This window comes from Jatropha curcas, chromosome 7, assembly GCF_041381405.1.
Source record: "Jatropha curcas cultivar XTBG-Jc1 chromosome 7, XTBG_Jcur_1.0, whole genome shotgun sequence".
Taxonomy (NCBI): domain Eukaryota; kingdom Viridiplantae; phylum Streptophyta; class Magnoliopsida; order Malpighiales; family Euphorbiaceae; genus Jatropha; species Jatropha curcas.
Window position 1 is genome coordinate 28,331,061 of NC_143157.1, and position 14,405 is coordinate 28,345,465.

Genomic DNA, 14,405 nt, shown 5'->3' on the forward strand with positions numbered 1-14,405 from the left:
AACACTAAATACATTCTGATGGGTAATTACATTTTACATTTTACATTTTAGCTTAGTTATTCGTACACACTTGTAACTTAGAGCTATTGTTGGTAACGTTTTAAATTTGAAATTTCATAATTTCAAACTTGGTACTGATTCTTTCTAAGTTAAATTTATTTATTAAGATGGAAATAACATATTATATATTTCTTTTTTTAAAAAGAAAATAAGACGGGAGGTATTTTGCTAAAATGTTAGTACAAGAGGTCAAAAATCTGTGTGGTGGAAACTTGAACCTCGTGACGAAACTCTCATCTCTCAAGTCTCACAAGTGATAAGGCAGCCATCCACGAATCTCGGCTTAGACCATTGAAACCAAGTAAATACCTGGTGTCGGTATGGCCTGAACATTGAAATTCCTTTAGTAGTATCTTTCAAGAGCAACAACATTTATATTCTTTGATTGCAAGAAATTTGACATTTTTTGACCAAAACAGAAAACTATGTCGCCTGCCTTTACATTACCATATCTACAAATCAAACAGTGGGGGCAGTTGGGCAACCTAACTTTGTAGTCACTTGTAGAGAAATTCAAAAAAAAAAAAAAAAAAAAAAAGCCTTGGCAGCCACATAAAAAATGGCAACAAGTTAAATTAATTAATGGGCCAGGCTAGCTGGCTTTGCAACCCAGCCCAATAAGGACAAAGAAACCCGTATTTTAGGTACTAAGAAACCCTTGTACGTTCATGTTATGGTTTGGTTATTTTACAATTTAAAGTTTCAACACAAATAAAAAATTCTTATTAACTTCAATGGGTGGAGGAAAATCAAAAAGCATACAAATGATACTGCTCATATCATTTTCTTTTTTGGGCTGAACCACAAGGGCAGAATATAAAATATACTGTTAATATCATTTCTTTTGTGCTGAACCACAAGGGCAGAGAATACAATCGAACCTGTGGGAAGCTGGCTATTTTTAGCTTATGAGACACCATTTCAACAAATATGAATACATACATCAATAACTCACCATGGAAAATCATAAATTTTTCCATCAGGCAATAAGACAGACAATTACAAGGGAGAAAGATACGTGTATTTATTTTTCAGGGAACACAAATTGTAACCGATCCTTCTGTCGAACTATAAACTTATCCTTTGGTGATAATGTCTTTCCACCTACACCTGCCTGGCGCAACATCTCTGCAATACAACAGAATATAACAACTTTAACAAAATCAATATCCAGTTCAAAGGCCTGATAAGTTTACAATCATAATCTTTCACGTCTAGGAGCTGAAAGAGTTGAAGCATTTTTCAAGCACCTTCTTTCTTGTTTCAATGGAATTAGAAACTTTAATGATAAAGTAGCGCCATATGAATAAAAATAGGAATTGGTAAGATCATTCCTGCGACCCAACATAGATGAAAATTATTCTAATAATGGAGAGATCAAAGTAACTTGCCTCGTTTTCTTTCAAGCTCTTGATCAAGCTCTTCTTTCCATTTTCTTTGCCTCTCAGAAAAGCTCATACTGGAAATTAGGAAATCCATTTTCAGGTATAGAATGTTAAAGAACATGATTCTTTCACAAATTTAAACTAAAAGAAACAGCAACACCGAGCAAAAACAAGCATACCTAGGAGTAATAGTTCCCTGCTGGGAATCAAGAATCAGCTCTTTCCACTCATCAAGTTGAGGTGGATGAATTTCCTGCAAAACTCGGTCATGGACACTACTCTCTTTTGATACTTGAATCTTGCCACTACCAGGACTAGCACAGTTACCGGCATCAACTGCAGAGAGTCTTCTGCTGGGTAAACGTTTAGGTGACCTACTTTTAGGGGGTAAGCTAGGTAAATTTGTAATGTTTTCATTATTTTTTCTACCAGCATTTGGAGGACCCGTTGCATTCAATGTGTTGTAGAACTCTTCATATAGAGGGGTTTGCAGCTTCTTCAAATCTATAGCCTGTTGAAGTTTACAGAAACAAGTGTTAAAAACTTCTATGACCACTCTAGTCAGAGGCAAAAGCAATTAAGGAAATTGAAAACAAAGCTTTTATCAGTCCACTTATGTCTAGTTAAGAATAGGAAACTTGATACCTAGACATAAGTGGACTAATAAATAAGAATGTTCATGATCATTCCTTGATGGAATTTGCATACTGCATTCACAAAATTGAAGGCCTCCGAAAACAAAATTGTACCTTCTCGTCCAAAAAGGCTCTAATTTTTGACTCAGTAACTTCTTCATCATCTTCAGCTGATATTGGTCCACATGGAAATGTGAAGTCATACTTTGGTTTATCAGATTCTACAAGGCTTCCAGCAATATCTTTGATTGATTGACCAGAAGAGAAATTAATTCCACCTCTCCTTGATGCTGGACTTTCGTCGAACTTGCATGGCCAGTCATCCATGGGTTCACACATAGGATTGAAGCTCTGATTAAAATAAACAAATTTTCCTATTATTATTGAAGGAAAATTTCAAAGTACAAAAATATGAACTGTGTGATAAAACCAAAAAGAGCGCATCACCTTATTTAGATCAGCAGATACAAAGACAGACTTGAACTTAGCCGATGCACTTATCGCAAAATCATCTTTATCATCTATTTGACACATATCGTCATCAAAATTGACTTCACCCCAATAGGATCCTGATTCTGGTATATGCTCGGGACATACAGTCGAATACCTTATGCTGCCCATTTCACAAACATCCTTCAAGCCTGCACAGGCTGACCTTCTAATCACGGGGTTTATACTGCACCATAAATACATGTTCAATTGTCAACATAGTAGAGAACACAACTGACGAAAAAGTACAAAATTAAATTACTGACGAGTTTTTAAGATTCATCCCAGCAGCTGCCATCAGATTCCCGGATTCCTGAAAATAACAAAGATCCAATGAATGACAGATGCTAAGTAAAAAAAAAGAAAGAGTATAGAAGTCAATATCTAAGCATATTTACCCTAACTGAATTGCGGAATACTAAATGAGGTTCATGATACTCCCCAGTGACAAATGGATGCTGCACAATTTAGAGAACAATACAACCAAGTCAAAAGTCTTCTTCATTTAAATAAGTACAACCTCAAAGTAATCTTCACTTTCATCTTGCAAAATACATGATGCTAGCATGTATTCCAAGTATGTAAATTAATGTATCCAAGCAGCTTATGGAACAAAAGATTTGATAAGCAAATTAAACTTCACAAAAGAATTACCTGCAACAAGTCTGATGCTGTAGACCTTAAGTTTGGCTCCCTGCCGCCATGCCAAGAGTCATAATGAGATTATGATAAAGAAAAATTGACTAAAAGAAAATGTAAATATTTCATTTCAAAATTCATAAATGATTAATGCATAATATAATTTCCACCTAAAATTTTATAGTAATCCAACTAAAATCAACAAATTGATGGCCTCTTTCAAAAGAAATGAAATAGGAAAACATAGGAAGACAAAAAATAAATAGAAATTTTGACTTACTTCTGCAAACATTTCAGTAGAAAGTCCTTTGCCTCAATGGAGAGGTGGTCAGGAATAGGAGGATGAGATTTGGTAGTTCCAATATGGAAGAGGGCAGCAACCTGAAAAGATAACCCTTCTTAGATTGCAAAAGTAATAGAAAAACAGCATGTGAACTTCAGCATTATAATTACTTCTTAAATATGAAGCCAATACAATGGATAAAAAAATACAGCAAATGTCATCAAATGGGTACCTCTTGATATTGCTGGCTCCATGGAGGTTTTCCTGTGGCCATCTCAATCACGGTACATCCAACACTCCATATATCAGCAGAGCTAAGAAATTGAATATCAAAACTAATAAGCTTTGAGAATGAAAAGCTGTGCCCAGCCATGAATTGCATAGGTGCATAACATAATAAATAAATTTCATTCACTGAAAATTCTTATACTATTCAAACTACAACATTTGACCTCAACACCAATGGACTATCTTGTGATTCATTATTCCATTTTTTTAAACCAAGCAATTAATTATTTCAACATTTATTTTAATTCACAATTACCTCTGATGGACTCTATATCCATTTTAAGGGAACTATTTAGCAGAAGCTTGTCACAACATTGACTATAATTTGGAAAAAGAGTAGCAAAATATTGACTAGAGTAGCTTCTAGAACTAAAGATATGAATTATCTGATATCAATACAAGAGTGAGAGTTGCTAGTCTACTAACATTGACTGCAGTAGCTTCTAGTATTGTAGTTGTGGTCTAAATTAAAAGCTCAAAATAATGAATATCATTATATGTCTGCCTCATGACAATTACAGGATATCAACTTAAAGGAAAAGGAAATAAATGCTCTTACAAGCTATGCCCAGTCTGGAGAATAACTTCAGGAGCCATCCAGTATGGAGTACCCTTCATTGACTTGGCACCATTTATAGTAGCCTGTAGAACATAGTAACCTCAGTGATGATGCCCACCAAAACTCTCCAGACAATACCACAATCTGAAAATAAGAAAAAGTGATATGGATACCAGTTCGACTACTTTCTTGGATGCTCCAAAGTCGGCGAGTTTAATGCACCCCTTGTTATCAACCAGAATGTTTGCCCCCTGAAGTGTTGTCAAATAGTAGATGAGAGAAAGAAAGGAATCTCCTAAATATAGTGTGCATAAGGAACAAAGCAATACCTTTATATCCCTGTGCATGATACCATTCTTATGAAGGTATTCCAGCCCCAATAAAAGCTGTTTTGTATACATTCTTAGAACCTGCTTGTTCAACAATATTAGAAATGCCAGCTCTCACCAGCATCTGAAATACCTACATTCATAAATTTCAAAGCTACTAATCAACTTACAGACTCAGGGAAGGATCCAAATTTGCCCAAAAGTGATGATATGGATCCACCCGGAACAAATTCCAGCAGAATGTTCAACGAGTCATCCTCTCTAGCAGTTCCCAAATATCTCTAAAAAACAAGGGGAGCAAAATAATTTAACAAGCAATAACCAATCAAATCACTGGAACTATAAACTCAAATATCATACTCACAACAATATTTGGATGTGAAAGATTCTTGAGAAGCTTCACTTCTTCCTCAAGCTCCCTTATGTGAGCCTGTTCCAAATTCAAAAAAAAGATAGGCAAAATCCATGAGAACACTTGCTTCAAGAGTTCAAGTAAAAATTATGTAATTTCCAATCATAAACACGTCTATTCAATTAACTAAGCTGCCGCTTCAGTTAGTGTTCCCAATTGTAAAGCAAAGGCTAGTTTTTTATACCAAATTTATATCCACAATAACTAAATTAAAAATTCAATCTTTACCTGCGTTTTCTCCTTTGAAGCACTGTTGGCCGCTATCAAAACCTATGCAACCAAAATTGAAACACAATTAACATCAAATCATATAAAAAAAGCAAAAAAGAGATTTTATGTTTTTCGACTAACTTGTTTAACAGCGAGAAGCTCTCCAGAATCAAGATTCATTCCCATATAAACACGACCAAACGCACCGCATCCAATTAACTCTCCTTTTCGCCATCGGATCGGAGGCGTATCGTCCTTTTTACAAGGAGGAAGCGCTGGCAGTGGCGGCGGCGGTTTAGAGAATATTCGAGATTTCCGAATACTGGAACCGATCTTCTCTACTATGCCGCTGAATCCTCCATCTTCACCAGAAGTGGATTTTAACACCAAGGATCGGCGAACCGATCCAAAAAGGTCTTGCATTTGGTGGAATGCTTGTCCTTAGGGTTTTGGTTTTGGAAATGGAGAAGTGTGTTGGTTAGTTTGAAAGAGAAGGCAGAGAAAAAAGAGACGTTGGAGAGAGGGCAGCTGTGAGTGAAATTTTGAAGGGAGGGAAAAGGGGAGGTGTGGGATCTATTTTCAAAATTAAAGAAATGAAATAAAATGATTGGTGCGTTCTTTGCGTTTTGTGTCTCCTCTCTTGTAATTTTCGCATATTTATTTGTATGACTATAATTTTTGTTTTATTTTGCATATTTGTCCTCGAATGTTAAAATATGTGAATTGAAATATAAAAATGAAATTTCATTTCAAGTCTAAGATTTGTATATATTTACCATTGTGATATTCATGAAACAATTTATGTGCATCTAAATTTTTTATTTTTATAAAAGAGCACCAAACGCCGTCAACTGACCGTTCACCCTAATCCATACCGTTTAAGACAATGAGAAAGAAGCAATTTTACGTTTCCGGTTCCCAAAAAGATACATCAATAACAATTTGTATGCATGTACATCCACATCACTTTCAGTTCCTTCAGCTAATACAGTGCACGGTAATAGTAGTATTTTTAACCAGGACTCCTAACTTGGACAGATATTTTAGCATCCTCTCCAACCTTATAACTTGCCTCTTGCTTGCTTATATATTTGTTACTTTCTGGATATTTGGAATTGGAAGACATACTTCGATATTTGCTTTGAAAAAAGAAATGGCTTTTGATATGGAGTCCTTGTCAGAGGCAACATCAGGAGCCATTGGTTCTCTGGTTAGTACCACCATCCTCTACCCTCTTGATACCTGCAAAACAAAGTATCAAGCTGAACTTAAAGCCACTGACCGTCAACAAAAGTACAGGTAATTTTTTTTTTTTTGGGGTCCTACTTCTGAACTCTAATGTCCTACTCGATTGGTGTCTGTCTTTCTAGTTCCCGTATATCTGCGTGGTGTGTTGGTTCTGTTGGTATGGTTTATTATACTCTAATTTCGTGCTCGGCTGTAAATTTGAAGATTATCAACTATGTATTTATGGCACGACTCATGTGCTGCTGCTGTGCAGTATAATTTGTTTTGTTTATGAATTAATCAGCTCAGTTATGTTGACTGATAGTGTATTGATTTTCATTAGAGGTAAAGGGTTTTTATTTGCTAATTCCTCTTAGCTTATTGAAGAATTATAGGGGCAATACCTTCATTATGTTCATAAAAGAAACAATTGAGATGTTATACTTGCATCGTGGAATTTAGTGTAAGATATGGGGATTCTTGGATTCATTTTTTCCTTGCAAGTGGCTTTTGGAATCAAAAAAGAAAAAAAAAAAGAATTTAGTTGCTTGATTGAGGCTTTGTTTAGGGAAGATTGCAAATAACGAATGGCTGTGACTTATGCAGGAATATTTCTGATGTTTTTTGGGAGGCAATTTCTTCTGGTCAGGTTCTTTCACTGTACCAGGGCCTTGGAACGAAGAATTTGCAGGCTTTTATTTCACAGTTTGTGTATTTCTATGGGTACAGCTTCTTTAAGCGGTTGTACTTGAAGAAAAGTGGGAATAAAAGGATTGGCACAAAGGCAAACTTGATAATTGCTGCAGCTGCTGGGGCTTGTACTGTCGTAGTCACACAGGTGAATCAAATGTTGATGTGTCTTCTATTTTATGCTTTATGAGGACATATTTAAGATTAGACTACTTTTATACTGGGGTTTCTTTTGTATCACATGATGTCTTAATTTTGTTGGTTGAGAAATAAGAAGGAAGTGCAATTTTTCTCTAGAGAATGATCATTGATAATGTAGGTAATCACTTTTAGAGTCGCCTAATTCATTGCAGCTTTTGGTTGCTGTTTGAATTCTAATACAAGGCACCCTAATCCCTGTTTTTGTTTTACAGCCTTTGGATACAGCATCCTCAAGAATGCAAACCAGTGCTTTTGGGAAGTCCAAAGGAATCTGGAAAACCCTTTATGAGGAAACATGGAGTGAGGCATTTGATGGTCTTGGCATATCTCTTCTTCTGACATCAAACCCATCCATTCAGGTATCTTCTTGACTATATATGCATATTTTGAGAAGGAAAAGCAGGTTTTGAATCCATATCCATAGTTGGGAGGGTGTGTATCTCTGGAATAGGTATTTTTTGGATGAGGAAAATGAAAGACTGAGATTTTACCATCTGATTGATTCTGATGGATTTGGATTGTACTTTCATTTTTTATCAAATTTCAGGAAAGACTATTAGATTTTTAGGCGACTCCGGCTAGGAGTGATTTGAATTTTGAGAATTTACCAAAAAACAAGCTGAAGTAGACTTCTATGTTTTACAGTACACAGTATTTGATCAGTTGAAACAAAGACTTTTGACGAAGCAGCTCAACAGAAGATCTGATATAGATTCATCCCCGCAGGCTCTTTCTGCCTTTTCCGCTTTTATTCTGGGTGCAGTTTCAAAGTGTATTGCTACTTGCATTACGTACCCAGCTATCAGGTGCATAGTCAATTCATCCCTTTATCATTTCTCATTGTTCTTTTAATATGTTATACTATCCATCTTCTGATGCAATGTTAAGTGAAATGGATGTGAAAGTATGAAATCCCTCTCATTCAAGGCATCATCCAACCCTGAACTATAGAAGTTTCGAACATTTGGCAGGTGTAAAGTGATGATTCAAGCTGCAGATTCAGAGGAAAATGGACTTCGGGACGTTCAACTAAAAACCAGAAAGACAATTTTGGGTGCAATATATGCAATTTGGAAAAGGGAAGGCTTGTTGGGTTTCTTCAAAGGGTTGCCAGCCCAGAACTTGAAGACAGTGCTAAGCGGAGCTTTGCTTCTCATGATAAAAGAGAAAATTGCAAAGACGACATGGGTCATAATACTTGCACTTAGAAGGTATATGTTCGTCACACCCTCCAGAATCAAGAGTGTGTGATTGCAGTGAGAATTAATACATGGAGCTCCTGTCAAGAAAGAGGCTCCACTACATATGGCCATTTGTTGGAGGAAATATTCTTTTAGATGCAATAAAATGCAGCAGCTATTGGATTACTGGAAACCAAGTTTGTTTCCAAGTGAGGTTATTGAGCACACCCAGTTTGCAGCAAAGAAGGGATTTTTAAAATTCTTAATACTCCTGTTCAAATCAATATTTTACAATGGAATAATTTTGTAATGACCCCGAAGTGAAAATATCATTGATTCTTTCCATTGGCCAAACTTTGTCTTAATCTTGACTTTGGACTTGACATAATTTGAGATGACCAGCTAAATTTTGACACGTGATCGCTTTACTTTGCTGATAAAGATAGACAGTGATAGGGAATATGGAATAACCTTTGGCTCTTGGTTAGGCCTAAAAGGTGTAAATTTGGATCAATAAAATAAACTCAGTAGAGCTGGAAAGGAACCAGAAATGTATGAAGCACATTTATTATGAAGATGATATCAAGTGCTTGCTAAACTGGAATTGCATCTGATAAAAGATACAATGCTCTGATCTTTTGTTCATCTTCGTGAGACATAAAAATGATCATTACATAGCAAACAACAGTAATGGAGAAGGCAAGATGATATAGCAGCCCTAGATATCCAGTTATAAAGGAATTTATAATGTTTTACTAAAAGGAAACAGGTGTAATTGGAAAAATTTATCCTTGCCCCACAACTACAAAACGCAAAACATGAATCGGAGACACCCTCTAATCAATTGCCTTCCGCAGCAGAATATTAGTGCAATGAAAGGGTAACCAGCCATTTAGTTTACAAGAAGAAGAGAGAACCCACCGGCAGAACCAATAATTGAGAGAAAAGACCAATCTTGGTTGTCAGGCTGCCTGCACTATCACTATTAGGCGCTGCATTTTCAAAGTTTCCTTCAGGCGTGCTAGTAGTCAGAACAACAACAATCCAGTTACCATCAGAACCAATCCCGACTCCAGTATATTTAGTATCATTGAGATTACCCGAGTACTGAGTCCGTGTGAAGTTAGTAAGTACAAGACTTGGATCCAAGTTGGGAACACAAGCAGGCATTGAAACTCCATCCCTCGTGTTGGAAATATTCAAATGGCATTTGGCCAAAATGCTTTCATAATTAGGGAACTGAGGTTCAGTGCCTGATACTGTGTTGGAGCCTGTGGTGTTTGTACAAGGCTGATCCTTAAATTGATCAGCTAGTTCGTCAGCAAGGCATTCTGCATTGTCATTCTTTGTAAGGGTAGTCAAATTCAAGGATTTCCTGTAACTGTTGATGCCCTCGAGGAGTGTATCCTCCTCTGCAGGTAAATCATGTAGTGGAGATGTTAGTGTTTGTATATCAATTGGTGTTGGAGGGAAAACATTTGACGCAAATGAATTACAATTGAGTAATGTGGTTTTTGCCACTTTAGACTCAGCAAATTTTAGCCACAGAAGAAATAGAGAAATCAATATGACTGAGGGGAAAATGCCACAGACTTCATGGGAGAATTAAGTCAACAATTCTTTTGCATTCTGAACATGCAGCAAAACTAGCTTTTCCGATGGAAAATGTAGGGCACTCAAAAAATTCTTTAGACAACCTTTTTTATGTACGCTAACCAAATTTAGTATGCTAGTTCTTGTACATGTTGTAAGCAGAAATTACATGCACAAAAACAATACCAGCGATGCATTAACAACCAGAACAGTTGTGGTACAAGGAAAAGTAAAAATATCCCTCATTGGAAAAACATAGAATCTATGGATGATTCTTCCCCAACCAAACCTCACGCAACCTCACACTTTCTCCATTTTCCGGTTCCTAGGTAACTTCTAATTCCAGGTTTCTATGCAGCAACCAATTTTTAGGAGCACTCAAGTAAAAGCCATGCCTAGTTAGGTGGTTCTAATTCCAAGTTTATAAGCAGCAATCCCAATGTTTAAGAGCACTCAAGTCGAAGCCACAAAACAACATTTATAAAAATATCAACAAAAACATTATGATCTACGGGTGATATTTCCGATTGTTTTATTGATGTATCTTGGATTGGCTATGATTAGATATTGACTCAATAGCCTTTCAGTAATAAAAATTTAAACTAAAGTACTTGCATAATATGCCCTCAAATCTCTTGTTTTAGTAAGCTTATATCTACACAGAATCAATCATACAACATAACTACACCAATTACAAAAAAACCTGCAAATATAGTTTAAGCAAAATCACACACGCACACACACAACAAGAATCAGCGATCAGATCTCAATAAACTCGAGATTTGAAGATAGTGCACGAAAAGAACAGGCGGAAACTAAAGAAACAAAAAGAAAGTACAGGTTTCTTGAAAAGTGTTATAAAGAAAACTGCGAAACAAACTATAATGTTGAAATGCTTACCATCGCATTTGACTTGCTGATTGATAAAAAGAAAGGAGAAGAGAAAGAATAGGAGGAGCAGACAGAGTCTTGAAGATGCCATTGCTAATGAATCAAGAAGTTACAGAGAGTCGGTGATGGGTCTTAAAAACTTGAAGAGGAAGTAGGAATGCAATAGCTTTCTTCCTATAAAAGAGTTTTACTGTGCAGATACCTCCATTTCTTTATCCTGACGCATTTTCCAACTCAATTCCACGACGTCGTTTCGCATTCTCTTACAAGAATCAACACCACGACTTGTCAGTCCCTGTCACGTTCCACTCGTTTTCGTCCACGGCGTCAGACGGTCAACTAACTACCAGCCAGACGCCATCGATAAACATCCGTTAAGTTGCTGGAGCAAATATTTTGGGCATCGAAACAGTCAGCGATAAACGTCCGTTAAGTCGCTGGAGCGAAGATTTTGGGCCTTGAAACAGTTTGTTTGGATGTAGCAGTCACAGGTCACAATGATAATATGTTTATACATACATTAATAGGACTTTTCCTTTTTTAGAATATCACGACATTAATACTTTTTACCGTTTTCCTTTCTTAGAATATCACGACATTTATATTTTTACTGTTATGAAACCCACTAGGCGTCCTACATCAGGCTCGTTAACTTTAATTTTAATATTATACAATTAATTAATTTAAGCAAAAGCTATTTTGCATCCATACCTTCAGAGACATTCCTGTCTTCTATCATAATCAACATTGATTTTCATTGGTAAAACAAAAAAATAAAAAACCCTGATTTTAGAACCTCTGGTTCAAAAGACAAATTGAAGAATAGTATTCCTTAAATTTTAGAAAAACTTCAATAATATCGGAAAAAAATTCTTCCTAATATCGATAATAATGCCTGCAAAATTTCTCAGTCTAACTTTCTCAGGTACAAAAAAATCAAGATAACTAAAGCAACACAGACAATAGCATCTAATTCATTCTCCTAATGAGCTCATTGATATAATTCTCACGACTTCCAGCATCACCACCCTCCACATAATGGTTTCTTTTCTTCTTCAAACCTCCAGAAGGAGCACTCAGCTTAAACGGCCAGAGAAAATTATTTGCCTCCTTAAAATGAGGTCCCACAGTCATTATCTCATGAATCAAATCTTCCACACAAATAATTCCGTAGCTTCCGAGAGTCTGCAGTTATAGATGAGATAATACATCAACAAGATGGCCAACTTCAAAAGGAGATGTAAACCAAGTGATGAAATTTTATGCTACCTGTTCAATGATTGAATTATCAGTCAGTGCAATCCTCTGCTTGTTCACCTTCCCATAACCCCTCTTGTAGATCAACTCTCTCACACTTTTAAGATTAGGATATCTACAAAATACACCAAATTGATATAATCAAAATTGTGAAGAAATGGAATTATTCAGTCAGTAATGTATCTATAGAAAGAATTCTTCATCCATGAATAAATCACCATGTTTACCAGTTCAATATACTTTTTACACATACAACTTCACTAGGCTTTAAGCTGTATGACCTAGGATGGCAACTGATAAGAACCTCCAGAGCATGTACATTTTCTTTTAAAAGATGATATTGATCAATGTGTCTTACCCATAAGTCACATATGGTTCAACCCTATGCAGCATGTTCACGGTTGCTTTGTTCACTTTCAAAAACACGCCATTAAAAATCTGTAAAGGAAAATTTAGCAGTTAAATGCACTTCCAAACATTTGGGGGTTCAATATAAAATGTCCAAATGCATATATACCTGCCTCAGACGCAGAAGTTGCAAAATTTTTCTTGTCATTGGATTCATAGCATTGATACTGTCAAGAAGCAAAAATGATTTCAGGAAAAAAAAGGATATCATCAATTAACAGAGAGGAAAAAATTGCAAAAAACTGCATGTTTCAAATGCAAATACTATTATATTAAGCTTACCCACGGATACGGATGATGAAGAGCAGTTTGGCCTCTGGTTCAACATAAAACCCTCCTTTCAGTTTGGCCTCTCTTTTCAATGCTATCAATTCTCTTTCCTGTAATAAATAATCAGAATAAAATACATCATCAATAACATATGGACTAAAAGATGACATTTCAATCACAAGACAGTAAACAACGAAACTACTTTAGTTTCGCATGAATTTTTGTTTCATACCTGTTCTCTATATTCATTAACATATTTCTCAGCCCTCTTGTAGATAACCACTCTATTTTCAGCATTTTTTTGCTTCCTCAATTTGAGCTCTTGGCTCTTTGCCAAAGCCCATTCATCGCTTCTCTTCCTTTTCTTTAAGACAGATTCAGGGATAAAAGCTGCTGCCTTAGTTTCTTCAACCATTTCTGATCACAACCAGTCACAATAATCCCCAAGGTGACAGTTAAAATCCAGATAACCAGATTCTAGAACAGTTCAAACACTGACATAAAAATTAAGAAATACAGAAAACTAAGATCATAGCGACAGTTAAAAGGAAACCCTCTTCTGGCCTTCCAAATAGAAGCATGACCATCAAGTCATAAAATTGGATGAAGCCATAGATAGTGCAGTCTTCCTCACTGAGAAATGTGGAAATGGAAGCTCCCAAATACATAAGAACGATATATCTATGTTGGTCACAATGTCAAGATTAAGCCTCTGATATGCTAAATTAACCGACAAGATGAATAGAATAACCATCTCATTTAATCCGCAATTTCTAATCAAGATTCAAATTTGTTGTATCCCAAAACGACTAAATCAAACAAACACCAGAATCCAACCACTGCCTCTTGAACTAAAAATTATTCCAAGAAGAAAAAGATAAATCTAGAAGAAAACAATGCATAGCATAGGGCTAAAGGGAAACGTACGTAAAAAATCTTTTTCTGGATTAATAATCACAGCATAAATAACATTAGACCAGCATGCAAGTGTGACCGTAATAGCAAACAATTCAAGGTGCATAATTTCACAAAATCACTGCAATTTGAAAAATACAAAACGAAACACAAACAAACGCAGAACAAACTTGGATGAATAAATTCACAAAACAAATTTACATCGAAACGAAGATCAAGATTAGGTGAAGAGCACGTACTGACTACAGGAATCCAACCAGTCCTTGAGACGCAATCGAACAGCAGCAGCTGAGAAAGAAGGAACAAAGTGCATATAAATAGAATATCAAAATGACATATGAGGAATTTCAATCCCCTTCCAAACGACACCGTTAGTATATTTCGACTTGGTTGTTTGGTCATTTCACTAAAAAAAAAAAACTAGGGTTTGATAGCCGGATCACTTCCGGCATGAAAATTGAACGGTCACGATCAGTTAAAGCG

General features: G+C 35.9%; 4 protein-coding genes across 5 annotated transcripts; 1 reads left to right on the forward strand and 3 right to left on the reverse strand.

The window, feature by feature from the left end:
• Window positions 1-872: 872 nt before the first annotated feature.
• Window positions 873-5,869, reverse strand: NP3 (NPK1-related protein kinase 3). Of its 2 annotated transcripts, none has more exons than XM_089724528.1 (17): window positions 5,431-5,869; window positions 5,308-5,349; window positions 5,032-5,097; window positions 4,838-4,948; window positions 4,668-4,724; window positions 4,512-4,589; window positions 4,339-4,421; window positions 3,724-3,805; window positions 3,489-3,589; window positions 3,224-3,263; window positions 2,968-3,027; window positions 2,836-2,882; window positions 2,528-2,756; window positions 2,195-2,431; window positions 1,625-1,956; window positions 1,452-1,519; window positions 873-1,188 (listed from the first exon to the last, which is right to left on the reverse strand). In XM_089724528.1, exons 1-17 carry the CDS (start codon window positions 5,710-5,712, stop codon window positions 1,085-1,087), a joined length of 2,019 nt encoding a protein of 672 aa, XP_089580654.1. In that variant the 5' UTR covers window positions 5,713-5,869; the 3' UTR covers window positions 873-1,084. The 2 variants fall into 2 exon arrangements, with proteins under 2 accessions (XP_089580654.1, XP_089580653.1); XM_089724527.1 differs by having other exon boundaries at window positions 4,668-4,748.
• Window positions 5,870-6,331: 462 nt separating this feature from the next.
• Window positions 6,332-8,942, forward strand: LOC105631944 (peroxisomal adenine nucleotide carrier 1). Its single transcript, XM_012214177.4, has 5 exons — window positions 6,332-6,588; window positions 7,123-7,354; window positions 7,620-7,766; window positions 8,053-8,213; window positions 8,379-8,942. Exons 1-5 carry the CDS (start codon window positions 6,443-6,445, stop codon window positions 8,656-8,658), a joined length of 966 nt encoding a protein of 321 aa, XP_012069567.1. The 5' UTR covers window positions 6,332-6,442; the 3' UTR covers window positions 8,659-8,942.
• A 187-nt stretch (window positions 8,943-9,129) lies between these two features.
• LOC105631943 (putative GPI-anchored protein At3g06035) lies at window positions 9,130-11,258 on the reverse strand. The gene is made up of 2 exons (XM_012214175.4): window positions 11,082-11,258; window positions 9,130-10,000 (listed from the first exon to the last, which is right to left on the reverse strand). The coding sequence occupies exons 1-2, from the start codon at window positions 11,161-11,163 to the stop codon at window positions 9,486-9,488; spliced, it is 597 nt and encodes a 198-aa protein (XP_012069565.1). The 5' UTR covers window positions 11,164-11,258; the 3' UTR covers window positions 9,130-9,485.
• Window positions 11,259-11,874: 616 nt separating this feature from the next.
• Window positions 11,875-14,278, reverse strand: LOC105631942 (large ribosomal subunit protein uL30y). The gene is made up of 7 exons (XM_012214174.4): window positions 14,162-14,278; window positions 13,240-13,424; window positions 13,020-13,117; window positions 12,847-12,904; window positions 12,688-12,767; window positions 12,342-12,444; window positions 11,875-12,257 (listed from the first exon to the last, which is right to left on the reverse strand). The coding sequence occupies exons 2-7, from the start codon at window positions 13,420-13,422 to the stop codon at window positions 12,042-12,044; spliced, it is 738 nt and encodes a 245-aa protein (XP_012069564.1). The 5' UTR covers window positions 13,423-13,424; window positions 14,162-14,278; the 3' UTR covers window positions 11,875-12,041.
• Between the last annotated feature and the right edge of the window lie 127 nt (window positions 14,279-14,405).